The 12702-nt window shown below is 40.8% G+C and overlaps 1 protein-coding gene across 1 annotated transcript in view; it reads right to left on the bottom strand.

Annotated features, from left to right (window-relative positions):
• LOC126419194 (2-methoxy-6-polyprenyl-1,4-benzoquinol methylase, mitochondrial) overlaps positions 1-12369 on the bottom strand; it is a 179367-nt gene extending 166998 nt beyond the window's left edge. Inside the window, exons 1-2 of the mRNA XM_050086327.1 lie at positions 12078-12369; positions 11846-11995 (exon numbers count right to left, since the gene is read on the bottom strand). Of these exons, the coding sequence (XP_049942284.1) occupies positions 11846-11995; positions 12078-12252 (325 nt within the window). The 5' untranslated portion in view covers positions 12253-12369. The remainder of the gene's footprint in view (positions 1-11845; positions 11996-12077) is intronic.
• Positions 12370-12702: the final 333 nt, after the last annotated feature.

The following is a 12702-nucleotide window of genomic DNA, read 5'->3' as shown; positions in this document are numbered from 1 at the left end:
ACCCTTTTATACTGCCTGTGTGAATATCTTTGACACTGTTTGAATGGAAGACATATTCTGGATTTCTATTGATCCAAGAAACCTTGTCACATTTTGTTACACATGGAATAAGACAAGTCACAGTTACAATTTGGCATTCCAATCTGTGCTGCCGGAGATGGCAGATGGTAGTCGTTTGCCGTGAGGTGTGCTTGCTTATATGAATGTGTGTGTGTGTGTGTGTGTGTGTGTGTGTGTGTGTGTGTGTGTTTTCTTTACTGAAGAAGGCTTTGGACAAACGATAAATGTGCAACAGTCTTTTCTTTGTGCCTGTCTGCAACTCAATGTGTCATCTTTACATGGGAAGCAATCTACCCTTCTCCTAATAATGTGGTTTACATTTTGTATAAATATTATACTTAACTCACAACAAGAAAAATGACAGTTAAATCTGTAGGATGAAATAAATCCACTAAAAACTGACGGTACTTAAGAAAACATTTAAATCGCTAAGTTTAGACTAATGATAAGAAAAGTAACAGTTACATCTCTAGAATGAATTAAATCAGCTACAAACCTATTTATATACGAAAATATATTTAACTCATAATGTAATTGGATATATAAGGTTTTCAAAAATTGATTATTTTTGTTAAAATATTTAACTCAGTTATTTTAGATTGGCTTTTGTCAACTCTTCTACTGTACAGAAACAGATCTTTCGAAGTAATGTTTTTACTGAACTTGAATCGTTCTCTATTGTTGTTGTACAGAATAGCTTTCACCTGCCTTACACTGCCGTTCATTACACAGACATTGACTAACTACAGAAAAATCTTTGGAACGAGGGGTCTGATGCTCGTCCACATCTTTCTTTTTGTAAAAATATGTAAATATTCACAAATAAAACTTACCAAACTGTACTTTTGTTTGAATTTTGACCTTTGCCTACCCCACATACCAATATTCTAAATGAATCAGTCTCCTATCACAATTTTTCCACAAACATTCAGCTTGTCTGTGTACAGTTTTCCACAGCTTCAGTGCATTTAAACAATGGCACTACCAACCCACCAGATGCTGTTGAAACTTTTGTATTTAACTGTCCACAGGCAACTACTAAAATCTGAGTGAAGTGACCATGTTTTGGTGATGGACAAATATTACATCAAGTTTAAGGCATGTTCCTTGGCACTATGTGAACATATTTACCAGTCAGCTGTACACATGAAAAATATTATTAGTAATTACTGCACAAACAGTCTATATAAGTGACACACAGATCTCAAGAAACTGCAGCTAAGATGATGTAGTTTTGTTAGTAGTGAGTGTGATAAGGCGTCCTGTGAAACATTACTAAGTGCCTCCTCTGAATACTACCTACAATAGATAGTTAGGAACCCCACACATGAAGGAAATCTATTGAATCTAATGGCAACAAATAGACCTGACCTCTTTGAAGCTGTTCACGTTGAAACTGGTATTAGTGACCACGATATGGTTGTGGCAACAGTGATTACCAAAGCACAAAGGACAATTAAAACAAGCAGAAAGATAAACATGTTCAGTAAACTAGATAAAAAAAATTCAGTAGTGTCAAATATCAGTGAGAAACTTGAAACTTTCAGCACAGGCAGGAGCATGTAGAGGAATTATGCCACAAATTTAAAAGAGTATTTGACCATGCACTGGATAGATATGTACACAGTAGAATAGCCCATAGTGGGAGGGAACCTCCATCATATACAGTCACTGCACAGAAACTTTACATAATAACAGGTGTAAAACAAAGAGTAGGGCTATAGATAGAGAGGTGCTGAATGAAATGAATTTGGCTGTTAAGAGAGCAATGATTGATGCCTTCAATGACTACTGTAGTGGAATATTTTCAAGTGATATTTCACAAAACCAAAAGAAACTCTGGTCATATGTAAAGATTGTTTGTGGCACCATAGTCAGTCTCCAGTCCCTAGTGAATGAGACTGCAACTGAAATTTAGGGTAGCAAAGCAAAAGCTGAAATACTTAACTCCATTTTCAAATGTTCCTTTACAAAGGGAAACAGATGAGAATTGCCCCAATTTAATCCTTGTACCACTGAAAAAATGAATGAAATAAATATTAATATCACTGGTATTGAAAAACAGTTGAAAACATTAAAACTGAACAAAGCTCCAAGGCCTGATGGAAATAGTTGCCCTACCCTCTTTCCACCTCATCCCTGCGCACTCCCCAGCAGCACAACACTGTTCCCTACCCCTACTCCTTCTATCCTCTCCCCCCCCCTCCACCCCAGCCTCCTCCTTACCCCTCATTTGCCACACCCACCATGCACTGGTGCTGCTGCTTGCAGTGTAGCCTCAGTTGCCTGAGACTGCAGTCGTGTGTGTGTGTGTGTGTGTGTGTGTGTGTGTGTGTGTGTGTGTGTGTGGTCTAGTTTTGATTAAGGCCTTACTGGCCGAAAACTATATTTGTGACAGACTTTTTGTTGTGCCTATCTGTGACTCAGCATCTCCGCTATATGGTGAGCGTCAACTTTCCTTTTCACAATATTGTTAAAAATGTCTCAGAGTGGTCCCTGAGGCTCCATACTAGGCCCAGTCCTGTTTCTCTTCTATATTAATGACTTACCATTAAATGTCAAGATCCCATCAGTTCTGTTCGCAGGTGCTAATTCTTGTTAGTTGAAGATCAGGATTCAGAAAAATTCCAAACTCTTTGATCAGTAGCCTCATCATCTTAGAAACTCGGTTTCAGCTGAGCCAGTTGAATCGAGACACACTCATGTTCAGGAAAAACAGAACACCTTGAACGACTAGAGGTGCGACGTTCATATTCACAGGACATGTACATTGTAGTGCGATCCATGAACGATGGTTGATTGGTTGGTTTTGCGGGGGTTGAAGGGACCAAACTACAAAGGCCATCGGTCCCCACAAACAATAGGGGTTGGCGCATGTCAAGGCATGGACGAGGATTGCGGTATGTGCATGCGCATGCTTTCTGCTTGAAGAAAGCATATATCCTGCAAATTAAGTCTCTTGCTTCCTTATGTGGAATGTATCACCACCAACATCAGCAATGACAGCTCACAACAAAGGGAACAAAATTTCACTAAACAACTTGCTACAATAACATTTAATGCTCGCATTTGTTATGGCATTCAGAGCAGAGAACACAGACGTAGGGATGCAGGACAAGCCTAAATTCAACCGTTACCATTTGTGACTCCAACAGTAGTATGTTCTGCAGAAATGACTAGCATTTCAGTGACCTTGGTTCAGTATGTGTCCTGTTGCCTATTAGGCACAGGGGCACCCATGGGTCCTGATAACTTGTTCCATGTGTGATGGATTTTATTCTGGATTTGCAGCTGAGTTGGTCCCTCTTCTGACTATAATCTATTGTAGATTCTTTGAACAAAGAACCATGGCCAGTTCTTGGAAAAAGGCATAGGTCACACCAATCTACAAGAAGGGTAGCAGAAGTGATTCACAAAACTACCATCCACAATCTTTGACGTCAACTTGTAGAATCTTAGAACATATTCTGAGCTCAAACATAATAAGGAATCTAGAATAGAATGATCTCCTCAATGCCAGCCAGCGAATCAGCATGGATTCTTACCACATCAATCATGTGAAACCTAGCTTGCAGTTTTTTCATATGACTTACTGAAAACTGAAGAGGGGCAGCAGCCTTTTCAGTAGTTGCAGGGGCAACGGTCTGGATGATTGACTGATCTGGCCTTGTAACATTAACCAAAACGGCCTTGCTGTGCTGGTACTGTGAACGGCTGAAAGCAAGGGAAAACTATGGCCGTAATTTTTCCCGAGGGCATGCAGCTTTACTGTATGGTTAAATGATGATGGCGTCCTCTTGGGTAAAATATTCCGGAGGTAAAATAGTACCCCATTCGGATCTCCGGGCGGGAACTACTCAGGAGGACGTCGTTATCAGGAGAAAGAAAACTGGCGTTCTACGGATCGGAGCGTGGAAGGTCAGATCCCTTAATCGGGCAGGTAGGTTAGAAAATTTAAAAAGGGAAATGGATAGGTTAAAGTTAGATATAGTGGGAATTAGTGAAGTTTGGTGGCAGGAGGAACAAGACTTTTGGTCAGGCGAATACAGGGTTATATATACAAAATGTAATAGGGGTAATGCAGGAGTAGGTTTAAAAATGAATAAAAAAAATAGGAGTGTGGGTAAGCTACTACAAACAGCATAGTGAACGCATTATTGTGGCCAAGATCGACATGAAGCCCACGCCTACCACAGTAGTACAAGTTTATATGCCAACTAGCTCTGCAGATGACGAAGAAATTGAAGAAATGTATGATGAAATAAAAGAAATTATTCAGATTGTGAAGGGAGACGAAAATTTAATAGTCATGGATGACTGGAATTTGTCAGTAGGAAAAGGGAGAGAAGGAAACATAGTAGGTGAATATGGATTGGGGGGAAGAAATGAAAGAGGAAGCCGCCTGGTAGAATTTTGCACAGAGCACAACTTAATCATAACTAACACTTGGTTCAAGAATCATAAAAGAAGGTTGTATACACGGAAGAAGCCTGGAAATACTGACAGGTTTCAGATAAATTATATAATGGTAAGACAGAGATTTAGGAACCAGGTTTTAAATTGTAAGACATTTCCAGGGGCAGATGTGGACTCTGACCACAATCTATTGGTTATGAACTGCAGATTAAAACTGAAGAAACTGCAAAAAGGTGGGAATTTAAGGAGATGGGACCTGGATAAACTGAAAGAACCAGAGGTTGTAGAGAGTTTCAGGGAGAGCATAAGGGAACAATTGACAGGAATGGGGGAAAGAAATACAGTAGAAGAAGAATGGGTAGCTCTGAGGGATGAAGTAGTGAAGGCAGCAGAGGATCAAGTAGGTAAAAAGACGAGGGCTAATAGAAATCCTTGGGTAACAGAAGAAATATTGAACTTAATTGATGAAAGGAGAAAATATAAGAATGCAGTAAGTGAAGCAGGCAAAAAGGAATACAAACGTCTCAAAAATGAGACAGATAGGAAGTGCAAAATGGCTAACTGGGGATGACTAGAGGACAAACGTAAGGATGTAGAGGCTTGTCTCACCAGGGGTAAGATAGATACTGCCTACAGGAAAATTAAAGAGACCTTTGGAGAATAGAGAACCACTTGTATGAATATCAAGAGCTCAGATGGAAACCCAGTTCTAAGCAAAGAAGGGAAAGCAGAAAGGTGGAAGGAGTATATAGAGGGTCTATACAAGGGCGATGTACTTGAGGACAATATTATGGAAATGGAAGAGGATGTAGATGAAGATGAAATGGGAGATACGATACTGCGTGAAGAGTTTGACAGAGCATTGAAAGACCTGAGTCGAAACAAGGACCCCGGAGTAGACAATATTCCATTGGAACTACTGACGGCCGTGGGAGAGCCAGTCCTGACAAAACTCTACCATCTGGTGAGCAAGATGTATGAAACAGGCGAAATACCCTCAGACTTCAAGAAGAATATAATAATTCCAATCCCAAAGAAAGCAGGTGTTGACAGATGTGAAAATTACCGAACTATCAGCTTAATAAGTCACAGCTGCAAAATACTAACACGAATTCTTTACAGACGAATGGAAAAACTAGTAGAAGCCAACCTCGGGGAAGATCAGTTTGGATTCCGTAGAAATATGGGAACACGTGAGGCAATACTGACCCTACGACTTATCTTAGAAGCTAGATTAAGGAAAGACAAACCTACGTTTCTAGCATTTGTAGACTTAGAGAAAGCTTTTGACAATGTTGACTGGAATACGCTCTTTCAAATTCTGAAGTTGGCAGGGGTAAAACACAGGGAGCGAAAGGCTATTTACAATTTGTACAGAAACCAGATGGCAGTTATAAGAGTTGAGGGACATGAAAGGGAAGCAGTGGTTGAGAAGGGAGTAAGACAGGGTTGTAGCCTCTCCCCGATGTTATTCAATCTGTATATTGAGCAAGCAGTGAAGGAAACAAAAGAAAAATTCGGAGTAGGTATTAAAATCCATGGAGAAGAAATAAAAACTTTGAGGTTTGCCGATGACATTGTAATTCTGTCAGAGACAGCAAAGGACTTGCAAGAGCAGTTGAATGGAATGGATAGTGTCTTGAAAGGAGGGTATAAGATGAACATCAACAAAAGCAAAATGAGGATAATGGAATGTAGTCGAATTAAGTCGGGTGATGCTGAGGGAATTAGATTAGGAAATGAGACACTTAAAGTAGTAAAGGAATTTTGCTATTTGGGGAGCAAAATAACTGATGATGGACGAAGTAGAGAGGATATAAAATGTAGACTAGCAATGGCAAGGAAAGTGTTTCTGAAGAAGAGAAATTTTTTAACATCGAGTATAGATTTAAGTGTCAGGAAGTCATTTCTGAAAGTATTCTTATGGAGTGTAGCCATGTATGGAAGTGAAACTTGGACGATAAATAGTTTGGACAAGAAGAGAATAGAAGCTTTCGAAATGTGGTGCTACAGAAGACTGCTGAAGATTAGATGGGTAGATCACATAACTAATGAGGAAGTACTGAATAGGATTGGGGAGAAGAGAAGTTTGTGGGACAACTGGACTAGAAGAAGGGATCGGTTGGTAGGACATGTGTTGAGGCATCAAGGGATCACCAATTTAGTATCTGATAGCAACGTGGAGGGTAAAAATCGTAGAGGGAGACCAAGAGATGAATACACTAAGCAGATTCAGAAGGATGTAGGTTGCAGTAGGTACTGGGAGATGAAGAGGCTTGCACAGGATAGAGTAGCGTGGAGAGCTGCATCAAACCAGTCTCAGGACTGAAGACCATAACAACAACAACAATTAGACCTTCATTTAGTAACTACCATACTTTTTAGTATGGAGCTGTGCAATCTACAATGGGTCTCCATGAATTTTTCTGCTGCTGGTTTCCAGCTGTGGCTGCTTCAGATGTAGTGCGTGCACATGTGCACGCATGCGCTCTCTCTCTCTCTCTCTCTCTCTCTCTATCTATCTATCAGGTGAATTTTGGAATCATTTTGTTGAGAAGGCCATGGTCAACTTCCTGCCCTATCCTCATCTAATCTAGCTCTGGTCTGTACATGTTTAATATATGTAGCTACACTACAGGATGAACCACAACTCCACCAACGAACTTTTAGGGATTGCTCATGGATGCCTTCTGAGTGCTTTGGTATAAAAGACCTTCGGTCTCCAGTGCCTTGTTATTGTGTGACTGTGATTTATTCATCTCATGACTTAAATTTGTAATCCATTTGTTCTGTGTAGAGGAGACACATCAAAAATATATAACACACTAAAATAAATAATAACACTAAAATATATCTTGCAATATGTAAACATTGTATCCAGCTCAAATTTCGAATTATTCTTGCCTGAATTCGTCCACTGGGTAATAACATTTCAGTGTCAAGGTATTCAATGTGTGCCCAAATTTTATCCAGATTTAATCCTAAGAATTTGATCAAGTCCACTTCTTATATATCTTGATTGCTGTGAATAGACTTAATCTGCTCACATCTTTGACTGTGTTTTTTTTTTTTTTTTTTATCATGTGAGTCTAAAATATACACTCATGTTCAGAAAGAACGTAACACCTTGAACGATTACAAATAGGATGTTCATACTCATAGGGCATGTACACTAGCATATTCTGCAGAAATGATTAGCATTTGAAACATGGTGGCCAGCAGATTCAAAGTCGACATCGATACCAAGGCACAATACCACCAACCGGTAAAAGGTGCTTGCAGCTCTCATTGACGCTATAAACTGAAGGTAATGGATCAGTGTGACTTGAGCAGATGTACAGGATGCCTTGCAGACATATGTGCGAATCATACTGTCAAACAAGTGAGTTTGAAAGAGGGTACATTATTAGCAAGAGAGAATTTGATGCATCTGTCTGCAAAATTGCTGCTTGTGTGGGACAAAGTGTTTCAGCATTGTAATGGGCATGTGCAGAATGGTTCACAAAAGGGCATAGAACATGACGAGATGAATCAGGTAGCACCACACAGACTGCCCTCCAAGAAGATCGACAAATCATCTGAATGGCATTGCGGGACAGATCTGCATCCTCCTCAGTTCTGGCACAACAGCACAACAGTGTAACACATAATACAATATCAGGGGTGACAGCCCATTATCATTTATTACAGCACGGGTGACATGCACATCGTCTGCTTCTCCGCCTACCTTTGACAAATGTCTAGAAAACTGCTAGATGGCAATGGTGTATGGAACGGCATCACTGGGGACAGGAATGGCAGCAGATAGTGTTTTCAGACAAATCCAGGTTCTGTTTGCTTGAAAATGAAGGCTGAATTTTTGTCCGACACACCAGGGGAGCAGCATCACAGTGACAGCATTCACACAACCCGTAGCCACATGCTTTCTGCACAACACCCCTGATGCCATTTCTCAGCAAGACAAAGCACAACTATGTATTGCTGCATCAATACGGACCTTCTTGGTGTCACAGGATGTCAGTCTTTTGCCTTGCCTGCCAGATCACCAGACTTGTAGCCTGATGAAAAAGTGTGGGATTTGGTGAAACGACCGGTGCAGCACTGTGACCCAAGGCCTGCACCACAGATGAATTTTGAAACCAGGTGAATACAGCATGGATAGCTAAAAACACAGGACACCATTCGCGTCTTATACGTGTCAATGCCATCACACATGGAACAAGTTATTAGGACCCATGGGTGCCCCTGTGCCTAATAGGCAACAGGACACATACTGAACCAAGGTCACTGAAATGCTAGTCATTTCTGCAGAACATACTACAGTTGGAGTCACAAATGGTAACGGTTGAATTTAGGCTTGTCCTGCATCCCTACGTCTGTGTTCTCTGCTCTGAATGCCATAACTAATGCGAGCATTAAACGTTATTGTAGCAAGTTGTTTGGTGAAATTTTGTTCCCTTTGTTGTGAGCTGTCATTGCTGATGTTGGTGGTGATACATTCCACATAAGGAAGCAAGAGACTTAATTTGCAGGATATATGCTTTCTTCAAGCAGAAAGCATGCGCATGCACATACCGCAATCCTCATCCATGCCTTGACATGCGCCAACCCCTATTGTTTGTGGGGACCGATGGCCTTTGTAGTTTGGTCCCTTCAACCCCCGCAAAACCAACCAATCAACCATCGTTCATGGATCGCACTACAATGTACATGTCCTGTGAATATGAACGTCGCACCTCTAGTCGTTCAAGGTGTTCTGTTTTTCCTGAACATGAGTGTGTCTCGATTCAACTGGCTCAGCTGAAACCGAGTTTCTAAGATGATGAGGCTACTGATCAAAGAGTTTGGAATTTTTCTGAATCCTGATCTTCAACTAACAAGAATTAGCACCTGCGAACAGAACTGATGGGATCTTGACATTTAATGATAAGTCATTAATATAGAAGAGAAACAGGACTGGGCCTAGCATGGAGCCTCAGGGACCACTCTGAGACATTTTTAACAATATTGTGAAAAGGAAAGTTGACGCTCACCATATAGCGGAGATGCTGAGTCACAGATAGGCACAACAAAAAGTCTGTCACAAATATAGTTTTCGGCCAGTAAGGCCTTAATCAAAACTAGACCACACACACACACACACACACACACACACACACACACACGCACACACACACACACACACACACACACACACACGCACACACACAACTGCAGTCTCAGGCAACTGAGGCTACACTCCAAGCAGCAGCACCAGTGCATGGTGGGTGTGGCAAATGAGGGGTAAGGAGGAGGCTGGGGTGGAGAGGGGGGGGGGGGGGAGGATAGAAGGAGTAGGGGTAGCGAACAGTATTGTGCTGCTGGGGAGTGCGCAGGGATGAGGTGGAAAGAGGGTAGGGCAGCTATTTCCAGTTGGGAGGTTAAACGGAGGGCAATGGAGATGTCGAGGGGGGGAGAGGGGCGGATGGGGAGAAGGAGAGAAGTAAAAAGACTGGGTGTGATGGAGAAACGAGGGCTTTGTGGTGATGGGATAGGAACAGAGAAGGGGCTGGATGGGAGAGAACAATGACTAATGAAGGTCGAGGCCAGGAGGGTTACGGGAACATAAGATATATTGTAGGGAAAGTTCCCATCTGCACAATTCAGAAAAGCTGGTGTACGTGGAAAGGATCCATACGGCACATACTGTGAAGCAGCCATCGAAATGAAGGATGTCATGTTTGGCAGTGTGCTCAGCAACAGGGTGGCCCACTTGTTTCTTGGCCACCGTTTGTCGGTGGCCATTCATGTGGATAGACAGCTTGTTGATTGTCATGCACACATAGAATGCAGCACAGTGGTTGCAGTTTAGCTTGTAGATCACAAGACTAGTTTCGCAGGTAGCCCTGCCTTTGATGGGATAGGTGACATTTGTCACCAGACTGGAGTAGCTAGTGGTGAGAGGATGTATAGGAAAGGTCATACATCTAGGTCTGTTACAGGTGTATGAGCTATGAGGTAAGGGGTTGGGAGCAGGGTTTGTTTAGGGATGGAGGAGTATATTATGTAGGTTCGGTGGACGGCAGAATACCACTGTGGAAGGGATGGGAAGGATAGCGGGCAGGACATTCCACATTTCAGGGCACGATGAGAGGTAGAGGGTTTGCTACATTTATACAGAATTCACTGAAGCACTCTGATACTGGAATTGGACCTACAATAGTGTTTCCTTCAATGTTAATTTTTGAAATTTCTTGGTTACAGACTTTAACACCTAATTTAGATTTAATGACTGACCACACAGCCTTTGTCTTACTTTTGTAGATTAAAATTAGCCTGTTAAACTGCCTTGACAACTCTTTTAAATATAATTATGATTCATTTGCTCTGTTACCCCAGTTACCTTTGCTTCTGGTGAAAATACGTTAACAGCAGTGAAACAATTTGTAATATGCAATTACCAAACTGTTAGCTACAGCACAAAATACAGGGAACTACAAAAATATTGTGATGTGGTTGCCATTGGTGCAGGAGAGGTATGAGCATAGCATCTTTGTGCTGGTTTTCCATTGAATTTAGTGAAATTATACACAAGGTGCATAAGAGACTATTATTCATCAGTAAACCTTTCCACACTGCTATGCATAAGTGATAATGTACAATTAACATGCAAGAAAAACAAACCCATTACAGAAGAGAGCGGTACTGAACACAAGCTAACGGGTAAAGAGTGAGATGGGCATTACTGTTGTAAACAGCAAGGACCATGAGTGGTTGGAACAAGTTTGTTTCCGCACAAGCCCCACAGCACATACCACTGCCATTTGCACTGTTGTGCAGATATTCTCAGTGCAATATAGATACAAAGCTGATTGGGGCAAGGAACCAAATGAAATGCAGTAATAGTGTAATGACCCACCAGAGACTGTGGGTCCGTCTCAGAAGGTATCCCTGAACAATCTCTGAAAGTTTATTGGTGGAGTTCTGAATGACTTGGTATACTATTTCTGTAATGTATCTGATGTGTTATAAACCGTTATACTGAAACGTTAAAGAGAGAAAAACTAAATAAATAACATATTTTACAGTGGCTCATGATCCTGTTTTTTGCTCATTTCTTCCCTTTGGAAATAACTCGAATTTGAAAGATCAAAGTTTGTCGAATATTGGAAGAAACATTGCTGGTAATTATAATTTCTTCTATGATAAATAGGCCACCGCTCCTAAGAAATTATATACTGTGGAATGATGGTAGGAACATGTCAGTTATGATGTCTTATAAACGATTGAAGTCAATCGCAGAAAAAAAATAAGGTGTCATCTGTCTTAGGTTGCGATATGTATGCCTTAAAAAAAAAAAAAAAAGGATTATAACACTACTGATACATACCAGTACCACCTGCTACATCCAGTAACCGTGTTCGTGGGGTCGGGCTGAGTCTGTGTATGAATATGTCTTTCCATAGCCGATGCACTCCAAAACTCATTGCGTCATTCATTTTATCATAAGACGTAGCAACTGCCTCAAACACATGATGAACTACAAGACAAAAATATGTGCGTCATCATCAAGTATGCTGGAACGAGGAACATTTTCACTAAAAGTTGTTTCACACACTAACCTTTTTCGGCTTTCTCGCTCTCTTTTACTCTTTCGAAACCAAAGTGTGTCTCATTTTCATTGGAATCTTTATTTTGTGCATATTCTGGCGAGTTTTTAACGCATGACAACATTAAACACCGCCGAGAACATGGTAAAATATTATGCAACGTTTTCGAAAATTTGAACGCCGCCATTTTTAAACCGCAGACAGCTGTTTCAATGCCATCAACATGGAAATGTAAACATACACTATACAAAGTCTCTCTTTTTCATATACTAAGTCACAGACATCGTTGTGTATGTCTGTGTACAAAGCTTCGACTCATGGAGGTAAGAATTACCTCCATGCTTCGACCATTACAAAGTTTAAAATATTTATCATTGGAAAGAAAAATCGATATTTTCAATCGTTGTCCCTGAGTCAACAATACCATTAATTTTTCGGATTATGAAGTGTGAGCAGTCTGCAAATAAACAAATGTCTTCGGTTTCTTCCACTGACGACGAGAGAACTACGCGTAGTACACGAACATTCCTTTAGAAGGAGTGCCGTATATGTATCATTTAGCAAATAAAAAAGAACAACCAAGGATTTAAATATTTTTAATTGTTATTATTTATTTATTCGTTTATAGACCATTTAG

The sequence above is a fragment of the Schistocerca serialis genome, chromosome 9 (genome assembly GCF_023864345.2).
Source record: "Schistocerca serialis cubense isolate TAMUIC-IGC-003099 chromosome 9, iqSchSeri2.2, whole genome shotgun sequence".
In the NCBI taxonomy this organism is placed as follows: Eukaryota; Metazoa; Arthropoda; class Insecta; order Orthoptera; family Acrididae; genus Schistocerca; species Schistocerca serialis.
The sequence above is the reverse complement of the archived record's forward strand: the minus strand, read 5'-3'. Positions and strand labels throughout refer to the sequence as shown.